A 16,525-nucleotide genomic window follows, 5' to 3' on the forward strand; every position below is an offset into this window, starting at 1 on the left:
CAGGACTGGGGGCCTGTTTTAAGCCATTGTACAGGCAGATACCAAGAGCTGACTGTTCTCAGGGAGTTCAAAATCTGGCTGCCAAATGTAGCTGAAATTGACTTCAAAGTTTGAGTGATGAAGTGAATCAAAGAATAGTGAATAAAGGAACAAATCTACAGAAGTGGTAGCTTTTAGCACACAGCTTTTATTAAATGCAGTAACAAGTGCAATAAAGAATGATTCATTCAAATATTACATTAAAATATTTATTGAGGCTGTTAGCCTGCATACAATATTAAAGTCCAATACTGAAGTGTGAATTACTTGGTTAATTCAATGTAGATGTCAAAACAGAAGTGGCTGTTACTAAATTTGAGATGCAAGCTGTTCTGTAGGGCTTCTTGTCTTTGCCAACCCTTGAACTGCCCTGGTGGAGGGAAGCCCATCAGAGTGTCTCCCATGTTTCCACATTCCTGTTTCTGGTGGCTGTGTGCCTACGCCGGCTTTCTGTTGGAAAATGCTGAAGTGTCATGGACTCATGAGTGGTTTAGGGAAGATCATATAGTTCCAATTCCTCTGTCATGGGTAGGAACTCTCATTAGACCAGGCTCCTCATAACCCCATCCAACATGGACCTGAACACTACCAGGGATGGGGCATTCACAGCTTCTCTGGAGAGCTTGTTCCAGTGGCTGACCACCTTCCCAGTAAAGAATTTCATCCCAACATGTAATCTAAACCTGTTCTCTCTCAGTTTAAAAGTTGCCCCTTGTCCTGTCATGGGATACCTCGGTAAAAAGTCCCTGTCTTTCTTATAAAACCCCCCTACATACTGAAAGGTCACAATCAGCTCTCCATGGAGCCTTTCCCTTTCCTGGCTGCACAACCTCAGCTGTTTGCCTGTCCTCACAAGGGAGGTGTCCCAGCCCTTCCAGCATCTGTGTGGCCTCCTCTGGACCTGACCCAGCAGCCCTGTGTGTGTTGGGCTGGGGTCTCACCGGCGTGGAGGACAGGAGGAGAACCAGGACAGGACCCCAGCAAAGGCAGACAGCACTGCAGAGTCACAAAGAGACAAGATTTTCACATTATCACAGAACTGTTGGGGTTGGAAGGGACCTCTGTAGATTGTTCAGTCCAACCCCCCTGCTATGGCAGTGTCACCCAGAGCAGGTGGCACAGGGATGTGTCCAGGTGGGCTTCAGTATCTCCAGGCAGTGAGATCCCACATTCTCCCCTGGCCAGCTGCTCCAGGGCTCTGCCACTCTCAGTGTGAAGATATTCCTCCTCGCGTTGAGGTGGCACTTCTCGTGTTTCAGTTACTGCCATTGCTCCTTGTGCTATCGCTGGGCAGCCCTGAAAAGTCTGGCACCGTGCTCCAGGCACCCGCCTTTGAGATATTTGTACGCGATAACGAGATCCTCTCCGAGTCTTCTCTTCTCTTCTCCAGACTAAACAGCCCCAGCTCCCGCAGTCTCTCCTCTTAAGAGAGATGCCTCAGACCCCTCCTCATCTTCCGGGCTGCGCAGGGCCGGGCCGGGCCGGGTTGGGCACACCGGCCCCTCCACAGGGCCCCGCGCCCCCGGCCCGGCCGAGGCCCTGCCGCGCTCCTCCGCGCCACCAGGGGGCGCCGCCGCCCCGCCGGAGCCGCTCTGGCGCGGCTGCTAGCGCGGGGCTCGGCCATGGCGGCGGGCGCCAGGAGGGCCGTGTGAGCCGAGCGGGGCGGACGGGACGGGACGGGACGGGCGGCGGTGGGGCGGGATGAGGGCCGGGGGGGGCTCATTCGGGGCACGGTGTGGGGGGCAGGCCGGTCAGTGAGCGGCGGCGTGTTCCCGCAGGTACCCGCTGTTCCAGAGGGGCGGCCCGCAGCTGCGGATCTTCCGTCCCAACTTCTTCATGCTGGCGGTGCGGCCCGGCGTGCCCCAGCCCGAGGACACCGTGCAGTTCCGCGTCTCCATGGAGTGAGTGCGGGCACGGCTGCTGCCTGAGGGCTCAGCGCTGGGGGCCGAGTGCCGCGGCAGGGAGGGAAGGGGCTCCTGCAGCGGGCAGACCCTGCAGAGGGCACTGATTTAATGAGGAGCTTTGCGTGGCTCCTGTCCCCCAGTGTGAGTGAGGCTCAGCCTTCCCAGGGACGGGCTTGGGAAGAAGGAAGTGCCTAGAATTCGATCCAGGGTAAGCAAGGTGGTATCCAGTTATTTGTGAGGACTCTTGCAAGGTGGTATGCAGTTATTTGTCAGGACTCTTTCAGCCCGACCAGTTTGCTGGCACGCATTAGAGCCCATAAGACTGTGGCAGGTTCTGGTAAGATCAGCAGCTCCTACTCAGAATAAAGAAAGGTGTCTCAGGTTGGGCAAGCCTGCTGAACACAGAATATACCTGGCAGTTTGAATGTTGAGGCTACAGAGGATAAATATTTGACAGTTGTTACAGTTTATGGATCATAAATCGCTGTAGCAGTGTGTGGTCTAGGTTGAGTTTACACTTTCATGTCATAAATCTGTCTTGGTTAAAGCAAGAAGAAATATTTATTCCTCAGTATCAACCAGTCTCTAGTTTATTTTGTTTCAATATTTACACTTTTTTTACTTTCTTTCCCCAAAATGTTTTTTCATTGCCTAGAATGACAAAATTGGATATCAGGAATTACCTTGAAAGAATATACAATGTGCCAGTAGCTGCTGTGAGGACCAGGATACAGTATGGTAAGTGCAGTTGAGTAATGCAGAGGGATGAATACAGCATCCCTGTGCAGCCAGAGTAGACTTTTACCTTTCAAAAGATCTGTTAGATTTCAGCAGACTTTGGTTGCAGTGGTTCCAGGTGCTTAGCTGGTGATGTCTTGTAGCATACTTGCTTATTCATCCCTTCAAATAAACATGCATCACTTCATATTTGAATGCTGTGATTAAATGATGATGTAAGTTTCACTCTAAAAAGAAAAATCTGAATTTAAAAAGGCTGATCATCCTGACAGTTATGTAGCTTGTGCTTTTGTAGTTACTACTGTTTCTCCTTGAAGACCAGTGGGTGTCTCCCTTCAGAAGGAACTGCTTCATGTGTTTTAATGCAAGTAGTAATTAAACTTAAATTCAGCTGTGGCCTTCATTTTAAAAATGAGCTGAGATTAGCTTGCATGCACAGGAGGTACTATGGTCTAACAAAAGGCAAAGTTTGTAGAGCAAAGAAAAATGCTCTCTCGAACCAGTAGATAATGTCAGAAAAACATCTTAAATGTTTTTATCACCTGTTGTTACCAAATTTCTGCTACAGACTGGAATGTTGCCACTTGTGGTATTTCTCTCCTGTCCAACACCTAGAAACAGCAACAACAACAAAAAAACACTCAAATGTCCATCAAAAGCCCAAAAAAAAAAAAAAAAACCAGCCCAAGAGAAAAAGAAAAAACATTCCTAGTTTAACCTATGCTGAATTCTGACTTGGAGGCAGAGGGACTCATCTCCAATTGAAATTAGATCAATTTAGATAATGTCGCCTTTACATATGAACGCTTCCTTCCCCAGAGCTTCTCTGACTGCAGTTTGGATGCAGTCAAAAATATTTTTCTTTTTTTTTTTTTTTTCATGTTTATTTACATTTTTGATTACCAGGCAGTGTAATTATTGGGTGGAGAGTGATTTATTGGTTAGGACATCTTTGAGGTCTGGGTTTTTCATTTTTCATGTAGTGACTCTATGAAAGGAATTGTCTGTTTATGATGGTAAGATAAAGGATGATTTTAAAAGGAATAGGAAAAAAAGACCTTTAGTAGTGAAAAATGGAGGATAAAAGAAAAAGCTTCAAAATAAGGTTGTAAAACTCTTAACTTACAAAGGAAGGAAAAACCCTGGAAGTATAATCTGTAATATGCTTGTGTGAAAACCAGAATTGAATTAAGTCATAAATACCAAACACTACCAATGTAGTTCCAAACAGCACTGAAAAATAGCCATGCTTGTCCTTATAACCATTTTGCCCCCCTCTGCTAATTTTAGGTGGTAGTATATAGTCAGGGATTAAAAAGGGTTAGAACTCCTAATAATCTGAGAGCTTTAATGTCTGCTTAACATGAAGGGGTGAGTTGTCCAGCATGGTTGGAGGAGGTTGAGGTGCTTTAGTTTGTTTGGATGTGGAATATAATATCCTGGTGTATAAACAATAGATCCAGCTCATCAGCTGAATACAAAAAATTGTCAAGTTTAAAGCTACTTAGTGGTAATTTTCTCCTTGTCTTGCTGAAGCTGTGGATGTTGGGAGAGCAGTTTATCACCCCTGGCCCCTCCTTGGGAGACTTTTCTCCTTGCTTCTTTGCAGACTTTGTGTGTGAAGGCACAGTGGCAGCAGGCTGGTGTTGCCTTCTTTCCCTGCCTGTAAATGAGGAGAGCAGTGTCCACCAGTTCCAGTACCCTTTAGTAATTGTGAGACTGTGCTGCTAGTGAAGGAAGAGTTTTCCTCCTAACAATAAATCAGAGATAGCTAAGTCCCTCCTTCAGCTTGGCCTTGCTTTGGAGAGTTCAGAAGTCCTGGGAAGTAAAAGGTGGGGTTCTCTTCATTCCTGCAGGTGCAAACAACAAGAGGAATCACAGGAATCAGAGAGTGAAGAAGCCAGATTACAAGGTCGCCTATGTACAGCTGGTGAGTTAACTTGGACACTTGTGAGGAAAGAGGAGGGCACTGTTAACCAGCCAGCTGAAAGTAATGGCCAGGGAGTTGTCCTGGTTGGCTGAATATTTCTGCCAATCCTCTAACAGTGAAAGTTTCTTTTAACACATTCCAGAATGTAAAAAGACTTAAATGACTTGCTCTAAAGATCAAATTCAAACAAAATAAGTCCCGTGTTGGTTTGAGGTCTGTCTGTAGGTTGTGGACTGATGTCATAGGGTTCTGCTTTGCCAGAGAGTTTCATGCTGACCCTGTACTCTGTGTGCTGGAAGGTTCACAACTTGTGTGGTTGATTGCTGAAATGTCCAGTAAGTGAAAGAATATATTGTGAGGGTAGGGAACTTCTTATTAAAGGTCTTTGAATTTCAGAGAAGACTAAGGCTTATTCCTTGGAGAGCCTTTAGTCATGTCTAAACAAGCTTGCTTTGTGGCTGAACCGGACTCTGAAACATACATTGGTTGCCCAGTGGAAAAGGAGCTTCATGTTCTTGTAAATTTCTTTCATAACAGGACTAATTTATAGTTTAACCTTCTGTCAGGCTTACCTGTCTTTATGCAAAAAAGCAGTGCAACCAGTGACAGAAAACCTCTTCACATACCAAAATGACATTAAAGGGATGGTATTTATGGTTGTAAAACCAGAAGCTCAAAATTGCAGTTGGCAACATAACGTCACTGTTAAATAACTCTGTCTTGGAACAAGGATTCAGTGTTGGAGGAGCACTCTCTGACCCTAAAGACTGGCTAAGATTTCATATGGACTTGGGGTCAAACTCAAGAGGCACAAACAATGGGAAATCTGGTTTTTAATATTTCAATGTTTAAATATGCTTAGAAATTTTTTTCTAAGCCCCTTCTGGGAAGGGGAATAGAAGGAAAAGTGAGGATGAGTGTTCTTTTAGACAGCCCTTACCTAATTTAGGAGAATAGTGTAAAGTGCAATGTTACTAAAAAGTAACAGTTATATTTAGATGAGGAGTTACTTTGCTTTACTTTGCTGAAGTTAAAGGAATCCTCATCTCTGAGGATTTTACATCACTATGGCTAAAACACACATTCCTTTTTTCAAGGAATAGTTTGCTTTGGTGAGCAGATTCTCCCTCCTGGATTGTGCTAGGTTTTTGTTTGCTGGAGAGCAGAACTGCATGATAAGGAAGTGAATGCTTGAATTGATGATGTTGTATCTCACAAGTTGCTTTCCCTGAGTGTTGTTCGTTTTAGAAGGTAGTTGCAGGCACTTTCCATTGCCACAGCCTCCTGCTAGTGACTTCCTTGCTTTTAGAAACTTGTTTCCCAACACTGAGGCAGACAGGGGTTCCTAGTGAGCTGTAGTTCAAATTCTGTTTCACTGTAATGCAGTCTTGTGTCCTGTGTCTGCTGAGGTGAGAAGGAGGTAGTGTGCAACCCATGGATACTCAGGGGGAAGGAGTGGGAAGCAGAATGCTGCTGCTCTGTTGGATTAAGAGGTTTAAGGCAGTGCCTTTGTGTGTTTATTTCACATTCAGCCTCTCAACCTAGAATAATTGCCATAACCTTAAGGGTTGGTCAGCACAGGTGTGGAGGTTTACCTAAACTAGCTTGGTATTGGAGGCAGGTGCACAGGAGTAATTTGGTTGTTCTCCAGCCTCCCATTTTGTCTTCTGGGCAATTGCCAGAGCCCTGTCGCACTGTGGCTGGGCTCTCATAGTACATGGGACAGCAAGAGTCCCTTATTGCCTTACACTGTAGTCACCATAATAAATTCTTAAGGAATGCCATGTTTTCCATCTCTTCCATGAACAGGGTCAGGGGACACTTTTTGGTGGTGTTTTTCATGTCAAGGGAGGGAATCCTGACCGTTCACTAAACTCTTGCCTGTGAAGCTTGATGTCTGTGTTTTTTCCTCACCTCATTCCTGGTCTCTTTGGTCTGTTTTATTTCCTATTGTTGTTGTGGTCTGTTAATTTTATTAACATTTAGGTTTCTTTATTCCTCTCCCTTTCTCTTTTTATTTTTGTTTGTTGCTTTTCATCACTAGCTCTGATGTCTCAGACAATGAGCTCCCAGCTCTGTGTTCACACCAGCTTGAAACAGTGGGTGAAGCCAGAAACCCAGTGTCATTTCTGAATCGAAAGGGTTTGCCTTCGTCTCATTCATGGTGTGATCAGGCCATTGCAGGCCCCATGCAGTCCATTGTTACTATCTGCCTAATTTAGGAAAGTCTTTGGTAACCACTGTAAAATCCTTATTTTCATGAGAATTAGTTTGCATCTGCCATGACTCAGAGTAGCTGGGCTTTCCCACCATTTTTACCAGCTGTGTTTTCTCTCATTAATCCAGTTTCAAGTTAAAACTGCTTATGACTGGAAAAATACAAATGTGTTTTTGGAAGCTCTTGGGTTGATCTTTCTGTTGCCCACTAGGTGGAAGTGTTGCTCTTTCCAGTGTGACTTTGCAGCTGTGGTGCAGTTTACCTGAATGAAATTGAGTTCATTCTCATGAGCAGTTATGTTTCTCTGCTTCATAAACCATCACCTTATGTGTCCCAGTGCAACACACACATCCTTTGAGTTACTGCAAGTGTCTCAAAGGTGGAAGGTGTATGAAGTCATAGTCAACATGCCCTTAGGTGTCAGACTAGTGCCCCAGCTGTTCCACATGTAAGCATTGTTGTCCTTTCTTTTCCAAATACTATTTCTTGGAGATTCAGAGCTGTTTACTTTATTCTCAGGCGGTAACTGGACAAATAAGTGATCTGTCCAAGCATAATATTTTCACACTAAAAAAATACCTCAAATCATAGAAGGCTGTGGATCAACAATATCTTGCCATTCCAGAGCCTGCTTGCCTTTTTTCCCCTTTTGGAATGTGGTGAGAAAGGTTTAAGTTAGAGACTTATGGCCCTGTGTTATCAAATGCTACTTTTCTACACTGTTCTATTCTTTAAATTAAACCCAAGTTTTATATCTTTGCAAACTAGATAAAATATGTGTAATACGGCAGCCTTTCTACTTACTCCAATATAGCTATAATTATTATAATGAAAATTAAAAAAAAAAAATAGAAGAAAATAAAGCCAGTGGGAAACTTTGCAGTTGCCTTAACATCGGGAAAATTAAAAAAGAACAACATCCCCTCCTTTTCCTCCTTCAGTGTTCTCACTGGTTTAGCTTAACAGGTGTTAGTACCCGTGGGAGCACAACTGTAGACAAGCCTCTGGAATCCAGACCTATTTTTAATTAAACCTGTTTTGAGAAATGGAGTGGAGATGGCTGTAAAAAGGAGGCTGACCTTGTCAGCGTTAGGACTAACACCTATTAAGCTGCTTGAATGATGGCACCGGTGGGAACGTTTTTGCAAATACTTTCTCCTCAACCCTCGTTTAGAGTATCCTGTACACTCGCAGTAGTTAGCCTATTTGCACATCAGATGTGACAGCAGTTTTCTTTTGAATTCAGAGGAAACTTGGATGATCATATGCAGTGTTGCTCCTGAGTGGATTTTGGAAGTTGCTTTCTGTGCTGTTTTGCCATACGTTTTAGCATCAGATGTTACCGCTGCAGTAGTAGGAGAATTGTTCAAATGCCCTGGATTATTAAACTTAACTGCATGTGCTGCTACTGCTGGACTGCATCCCATGCTTTTGGGAGTCCAACATTTTTGTAGTTAATGATACAATAAACATCACTTTTCTGTTAATTCTGAAGGACAGTAGTAAGTGCTTCAATTATCCAAATAACCAGAAGATCTCACAGTTGCTTACATGATCAGTGTTTGCTGCATCATTGCTGCACAGTAATATCTGTGCTGCTTTTCAGGGGACTCAAAGGTCAGAGAAGTATAAGTCAATTTGTGCTGGGTAATCCTTCCAGCAGTTTTGTGACGTGAGGCTCGGCAGTGGAAAGGCCAGCACTTGACTTCATAGGCTTAATTATGGTCACTTAACCTCTCATTAAAATGAATGGAGGCAATATGTACCACTGCTGTGAAAACTCCTTAGACAGACTCCAAGAACACGGTGTGTTTTCACCCTTTTTTAGGATAAAGGCTTGAAATCTAAAGGGAAAATATATGTTTGATGCTTAGGTCACTTTTTTCATGAAGTATGTTTCTAGCATTTAGCAAATGAATCCTCATAAGGCTTTGTACATAATTCACTTTTATTTTTGGGTAATGCTGAATTGAGGATTAGAGGAGTAGCAGTTTAATGGGTCCTATTTCTGTTATCTGAACACTCTCACTTGTGAGACCATCCATTTCACTTGTGCATGGCCTCAGAATCTGTAAGAAAAAGGAAGGTCTCTGGGAAAACCCCAAACTGAGAACAACAATGTATAAAATCATCATGTTGCCTTTACTTTTTTATGTGTTCAGTGCCACCTCTGACTTGCTTTGTTTGGGGCTTTTTGTTCCTTTTTTTAATAGTATCGTAAGGCTTCACTTGAGAGTGAGGTGAACACATGGTGATAGAGCTTACCCTGACAAATTCCAGAGTATCAGGGGATCACTTCACATTGGGAAAAAGATCTTTTGCTGTCAGTGCACCACTCAGTTCCATGCAAAATTACTTTTTTTCCAGTGTCTGTCTTTTTCACAGGATTTTCTTTTAGCACAGCTGTGTTGAGTAGAAAGGTAGTGTTATCTTCTCCCCTTTTCTCTGTGCTTCTAGCTAAGGTAATTATGCTGGTAGAAGTTCTAAAGCAGAAGCAAGTTCTAGCCTTTTTAAAGGTTATTTCAGCTTATGATAATTTCAGTAATTCAGCAATTAAAGGGATAAATAGCTTGCAAAAGGTAAAACTATGGACAAATGCAAGATTTTCAAGTAAGGCAGAATCTTCCTTTCCGGTTGGAAATGCCAGCACTCCATGTTCTAGCAATTTGTAAACCAGATAAACCCTGATGAACTTGGTAACAATTGCTTGCTTTATTCCAGCGAGGATTTCATTGAGGGTGCATTTATCATATGGTTGTCAGATGGTTGCTGTATAGAAGGAAAAGCTTTTGCAAAGAAGTTGTTTAAGGAAAAGCAACACTGTGTAAAGGAGTGACAATCCCTCTGTCCCTTTGGTAGGCTTTTTTTTAAGGAGGTGGCATATGAGCTTGAACCTCAGTAGCCTCTGGCATTATGTGGAAGATGCATTGAGTGTAAATATGCCTGGACAGACTCACAATCCTTTATGTAAGTTGATGCCTTTTGGTATTTTTGAAATTTTGAAATACCCAAGATACAGGCTTCTTCTGAAAACTAGCTACTGAGCATGCACAACAGCTATTTTTCATACAGCTTTCATCACTCCAGAGCCTTACAGTGCAGTATTACTGCAGAGTATTGTTACTTAAGATTTATCAACCTTCAGTTCTCAGGGTGTAATGTCTTGGCTGTTTCAAATCGTGTTTGGCTGCCAGCCAAAATCAGAATTTCTTCACAAAACAAGAGCTGGAAAGAGCCAACTAGTCTGTGCTGATTTTGATTTATTAAAAGACTCCAGATACAGATTGACATTTTCAGCTCAATATTTGACTTCCACCGGCCTTGAAATGGGAACTGTGAGCACTTTGATAAACAGCTTAAAGGTTTGTCTGGTTTTGCTACAGCCTCTGTGTGTGTCTTTTTTTCCTGGTTTTGCTACAGCCTCTGTGTGTATCTTTTTTGCTTTCTTTCCTCTTTTTAAAATAATAACAGTTTTGCAATGCTTAGTGAATTACGGTGGATGTTGTTAGTATGCTTTAGGGACAGCTTTCCTTCATTCTCCAATAAGGGAAATGCATTGGTCCTGGAAGCATACCAGAAGGAAAGAGCTGCATAACAAGAACAGTCCCTTACTACACTGTTACCAGTATAAATAGTTCTCAGATTTTCAGTGGAGGTGGTGTGCCTACCATGTCAGCCTGAGTTGTTTTCTGACTTGTTTAACTAAAATGGCTTCCTCTCCAGGGCAGACAGGTCTGTAGTATGGGCCCTGTCTGTTCTGTAGGTCCTGCAGGGCTGAGTGACCTGCCCACAGCACAGTAAAAACACAGCAATTTTTTGTAATATTAGCAAATTCCTTTCCAAATGTTTCAGTGTGCTAAAATCCTGGGCAGTGCTTGGCCTCAAGGGTGCTTGTTGCTGATCCTAGTACAGGAAGAGGTTCAGTAGGCTGCAGCTTTGGGCTTGCTCAAGGACCCTGGTAAGGCCAGTTTCTGTGCCATGAAATGGGACTGTGCTTTAGCTGTCAAAGGACAGCTTTTATCAGGATACTTGTTGGTAATTTAAAGGTACAAAAGAACTGAAACCCCAAGAGTGTACACCAGTGGAAAGGAAAACCTTGATATGTTCCAGTTGAGCTTATCCAGGCTAAAATCAAGGAAAAAGCAATGTACACAGCAGCTCCCTTGTTGTTTTTGTAGTATGGTCAGGCTCTTAGGAAACCCCCAAGAAGTATGCACTACAAAAACAATTGGAGCATTGCTGGTAGAGTTGGTATTTTGTAGATTCCAGTCTGGGTAATCTCATCTGGGATAACACATGCTTTTTCTCTCCAAAGCATGTGAGGTTTAGATTTTTTCACACCTGTTATTTGCTAGGTCGAGTGTATATGATTAAATAAAACATAGCAGACGTTCAGCTGGGTCAGGGACATGGTGATGGTTCTGTTGGATTTATTTATGTCATATTTCTGATCCCAGAATGAAGAGTAGGTATGCTGGGGAATGCTCCTTTCATGTCCTTTATGGAACCATTTCATAACTGAGCCTCTTGTTTGGATGTATTTACTGCATAAATTTAAAGACTGGCTGATCTGAAAAAAAAGCCAAACCCACCTGTTTTCATCTGAAGCAGTTAAATGCTTTTCTTGAGATTTCTGTATGCAGAATGCTGCCAAAGAAGTTAATGTATTGTAATGTTTCTAAGTGTTTTGGAGAATAATTTTAGGGTTATGGGTGGCCAGTTAAAAGTTTTATTATGCAAAGTCCCATACCGAATGGAAGGGCTGATATTGTTGAGTTTAATGAAGTTGTACTTAGAGCAAACGCCACTAAAAATAAGTAGGTAATGTTAATGGGATAGTACATTTCCACAGAAAAATGGTTTCCTGCTGTTAGATAAAAACCAGAGACCAAGCAACTGTTTATTTTCCAAGTGGGAGACATAGATCTGATGATGATGTTTCACTAAGATGACTTGTCTGTTAGGCAGAATGACTGATGCAGATGTAATCACTTTAATCTCATTAGTGATATATTAGACAGATTGTTCCCACTGTAATTGTTTTACACCATAGTCTTTATGTCTGTTGATAAGAGACCTCTGATATCTGTTATTCCTTATTCCCACATTACACCCTCCAGTAACAGCTGCTGGGAGTGCTCTCTGTTATCCTTAGCTGAGATCTAAACAGCTACAACCGCTACTCATATCCTGAGTGTTAACATAATGAATGCCTGCTCCACTGTGTATTTCCCTGGTGGTGGTACTTTAACAAAATCACTTGTTTTGCTCATCTTGCTTTTACTGTTGTGTGACTCACACAACATGTCTGAGTTGATTCAAAGTCTTTGAAGAGATGTCCACCTCCTGATCATTCATCTGTTAAAAAAACCCAAGATGTCAGTATCTTAAGTAGCACACAGGAGGAGAGGTTAGCTTTTGAGGAGAAGGGACGTACATATACCTTGGGGACGTGGGTGGAAAGAGATCTTGGGAGGTCACAAGGTACAATTCTGCACTAGCTGAAGATTCAGGGTGGTGTTTCACCCTAAGATCATAGCTACTGCAGAAAGGCTGGAATGTTTCTCTGACCATTTGTTTTCTCTTTAGGGCCAAGGACAAACCTTTCAGTTTCCCAACCTATTTCCAGAGAAAGAACAAGACGCAGAAACTCGCTCTTTTGATGACTTCAAGGATAAATATATGGAGAAAGAGAAGCAGAAGGAGGAGGGTGACCCCAGACGAGGTGGAGTCCCTGATTGGTTTGGACTTTGATGTAACAAGCCAGCTGCCTTCCTTTAGGCTCAGAGGGATTTTGATTAGCACAACTTGCACTCTTCTCTTCCCTTCTTGTAATGACTGAATGTTTATTCTTGAGCACTCCTTGCTAGCGTGTCTTTTTTTCTGGCTGTTTGTACGTGACTACAACAAAATGCCCCTGAAGAAATAAAAAGGTAAAATAAATCTGACTGCACCAGGCCTTTTGTGTGAACTTGTGGACTATGTCTAGAATGTGGAATTCCTTGTTGTCATTTCTGACTATGAGAGTGTCATTGTGCTTACCTTTTTCGTGCTGCTGCAGGTTGTTTTGAGTAGAAATAGGCTGTTTAATTTCCTAGGATACATGCAGTTTCTATTGACTAGAATGTCTAAAAGTCAACATAGGTTAGTCAGAAATGGACATGGAAGTGTAGAAAACTGGACTATAGGTTCAGGGTGTAGGGTTCCCTTAATTGTTACTTAGTGGGTCCCACTATCTTACTGCCTTCCTTGCAGTGACCCCTCCTGTCCTAGAGAAATGCATGTGATCTTAATGTACTCTTGTAACACTTGTGTGGCATTTTGGGGACAGGGTTTATACGGCAGGTTTGTGACTGTGCACATGTGTGTTTGATCCCCTTAAACATCAAGAAGCAGACCAATGTGGTGCCCGTCTCTGCTTGCTGTTGTGCAGTGCAGGTAGCTGTTCTCTGTGACCAGCCTGCCTTAGGAATGTTTACTGGCATAGTTGTGCTGGTTTCCTTCCCCACTCCACAGCTACCTTGCAGTACTGGCAAGTGTCCTGTGTGCACACAGTTGTATTGGCATGGAAATGCTTCTGCCAGTGTAGCCTGTGTTGTGCTGAGGACTAATAAAAAGACTCCTTTTACTTTCTCTGGTGTAACTCCCTCTGCTTCCCAGTTACTGATGCCAGCATAGTGGTAGAACTTTTCTCGGCCTTCTGGGCTGCCACGTTCAGTGTTTTCATTTCTTGGCTCTGTGGCTGTTTCTCCTCGCTCTGATGAGGATATTTCCTCTTTTTCTTTGTCAAGTAATGTGCTCTGCTGTTGTGTCAGAAATAGTGGGGGAAAAGGAGGGCTAGGAAGGAATTCACAGATGGAGAAGGGTATCTCTGCAGGCTGTTTGCTGCAACACAGCATGTGCAGGGTTAAATGCATAGCTGATGTTCCCCTGGCTTTTGAATTCTGCCACTTGGAGCAATTGGCAGGGCAGTGAGTGAGCCCATGCCTTCAACGCTTCTACCCGGGTACTCTCCTTTATTGTTCTGTGTCTCAACTTCTTGTTTGGACAGCTAGCAAGATGTTTACAAGGAAACAGCTGTTCTCCAGAGAGTCAATCCAAGTAGGATTTTACGCACCCCCTTCTGTTCATTAGTCACCTCTTTATCCCTGCTACTTTCCTTGTGCATGACAGTCCACCTCCTTCTGTGGTTTGCTGCTTACACCCCCCTCTCTGTCCACTTTCCAAGGGGGATCATGTATGATCTAAGTTAGCTGGTACTTAAACAGAGAGATGCTCTTAGAGAGGAGGGAGGTAAGGGAGGATTTGCTACTCCCAGCCTGCCAGCAGAGTTACAATAGCAGATATGGAAAAATACTGACTTCACTGAAAACAGTTCATGTGTTCGGCCTATCTGCAAAGGCAACATTTCCAGAGTTTTGTAGTGACAGATGAAACTCCAGGTTAAATCAGGAGCTGGCCTGCAGATTTAAAGTAGGGTGACTGAATTTGTCTGGGTGCAAGGATGTCTCTGCTGTACACAGTCTCCTCCTCCCCCCTCCTTTGTTTAATACATTTTTTAAAGGAGCTGTTTCTCAAACTCACAGATCAGTATGGTGATGACCTACATTGCAACTTGGGCTATGTTCCTTCAATATAATATTATGGAATTTGCTATTTGTTCTTCACTGTCCTTTGTGGTTATTTCCAATGTGAGTAACTTGATCTTTTTCACCATAGTGAAGATAGAAAGGGCTCATCTGGTGCTGCCATACATCTTCCTAAGTGGTTGGTCAGCTTTGAGCAAGCAGACAGTCAGGTATATTAGTTCTGGATCAATGAGGCTGCATTGGGTGTAACAGCAAAGATAGGTTTAACCATCATCCTCTGCCTTCCCTATTAATGGTCAGGAGGTGTTGGAGTTGCCATCTTCTGTACTGGTGTTGAGGACCCAAGGTGAGTGAAATTTGTTTGCAGTCCCAAATGTGCTCTAGGCTCTGTGAGTATCTAAAGCCCCTGTGCAGGTCTACCATGCTTTGCTACTCTGTGATTTCTCCATGGGCAATTAATTTCTAGCTCATGTTCAAGGCAGGTTTCTGTTTAGAGTAGCACGAAAGGGAAGAGATGCAAATACACCCATATCTGTATGAAGCTGCTGTAACCAAATTCTGGCAGATACTCAAGCTGCATAAGACAGAAATGATGTAATCCTATAGAAGGGTTTGACTTGGAAGGGGCCTAAAAGATCACCAAGTTCCAAGCCACTGTTACTGGGCAGGGACTCATTCCTCAATGTTACCAGCTACTTCTAAAACAGTATTCCTGTGAAGCTAAGGTAAGATTAAAAAAAAAGAAAAGAGCCAACATTATTTTGCTGTAATGCTCCCTATTGCTATGGAAGTGAGATTAAAAAGCTCTTGAGTCTTTCCCAGTTGAGCAGTGTTTCTGAGGAAGTGGTAGTGGTAGATATGATCTGGTGCTTCAGTGCTTCACAAATCCCATCCCCCAAGCTGTACAGGTGGGCTAAAAGATAACAGAGAGGATACTTTAATACAAAAATACAGATTGTATCAGGTGTACCAGAGAGAAGTACAGCAAAACAATGCTGAAACTAGGATAGGGTCTCTTGAGTTTTTTCTGAGTTTTGTTCAATGTGTTGTGCTCCTTCCAGCACATCCTGATGTTTGTTTTGTGTGATGTAAAGGGTGAGCAGCTCCTGAAGTCACATCTAGCCCTGCTGTCAGAGGTGTTGAGCTGCCCTTGGCTATGTCAGTGGCCATACCTGTGGGCCAAGGATGTGCATATATACATGAACATCTTCTCTGAGGGCCACAGTAATGACTTGGTTGAAGAGACTGATGTTCACTGTGGTGCAGGAGAAGCCAGGTCCTGCCCTTGGCGTGGACAGCTCTGCAGCTGCTGCTCTCTCTGACGTGCAAGGGAGATGCTGTACGCAGTTTCTTTCCTCTCTGAACGTGTGCAACCCCCCAAAGAGAGTAAAGTGCTGGAACAGCCGACGGATGTGCAGTTGGCTGTGCTGGCTGGTCTGCTGGAGAAAGGCATCTGGCTATGCTGAGTGGGTGCTATCCCAGCAGTACCATCCAGCTATCCCAGCAGTACCAGGACACTTCAGAGGGAGCATGCAATTGCTTCTGGTTTTTCTGAAACAAATTGCAGAGACAGTACTATCTAAGTGACTCCCATAACATTACACCTTAGAAATTAGTAATTAGTTTTGTATTGTAGGTGCTGCTCTGGTAGGCACTAGGGATAGGTTCCTGCAGATAACAAAGTTACTGAGTCTTGTAACCATTTGTTACCACCTGTGCCTTGCTGTGTGACCGCAAAAGGTTCAGCGCAGCTGTAAGTGGTTAGACAGAAAGCTGTGGTGGCTTTATCTTCTCTGTTACCCAGACTGTAGAATCATAGAATGGTTTGGATTGGAAGGGACCTTTAAAAACCATTTAGTCCATCAATCTTGCAATGAGGAGGGATGTCTTCAACTAGATCAGGTTGTTCAGAGTGCAGTCCAACATGTCCTTAAATGTTTCTAGGAATGGGGCATCTACCACTAGTTTCCTCTGGGAAACCTGTTCCATTATTACACCATCCACATGGTAAAAATCTTCTTCCTTATATCTAATCTGCACTGACCCTCTTTTAGTTTCAAACCATTGTCCCTGGTCCTCTTGCAACAGACCCTGCTAAAAAATCTAT

General features: G+C 43.2%; 1 protein-coding gene across 2 annotated transcripts; it reads left to right on the forward strand.

The window, feature by feature from the left end:
* The first annotated feature begins 1,625 nt into the window (after positions 1-1,625).
* On the forward strand, positions 1,626-12,787 carry MRPL23 (mitochondrial ribosomal protein L23). Of its 2 annotated transcripts, none has more exons than XM_058027145.1 (5): positions 1,626-1,687; positions 1,818-1,940; positions 2,599-2,681; positions 4,538-4,611; positions 12,419-12,787. In XM_058027145.1, exons 1-5 carry the CDS (start codon positions 1,662-1,664, stop codon positions 12,581-12,583), a joined length of 471 nt encoding a protein of 156 aa, XP_057883128.1. In that variant the 5' UTR covers positions 1,626-1,661; the 3' UTR covers positions 12,584-12,787. The 2 variants fall into 2 exon arrangements, with proteins under 2 accessions (XP_057883128.1, XP_057883130.1); XM_058027147.1 differs by having other exon boundaries at positions 1,662-1,730.
* Positions 12,788-16,525: the final 3,738 nt, after the last annotated feature.

The sequence above is a fragment of the Melospiza georgiana genome, chromosome 6, assembly GCF_028018845.1.
Source record: "Melospiza georgiana isolate bMelGeo1 chromosome 6, bMelGeo1.pri, whole genome shotgun sequence".
Lineage (NCBI taxonomy): Eukaryota > Metazoa > Chordata > Aves > Passeriformes > Passerellidae > Melospiza > Melospiza georgiana.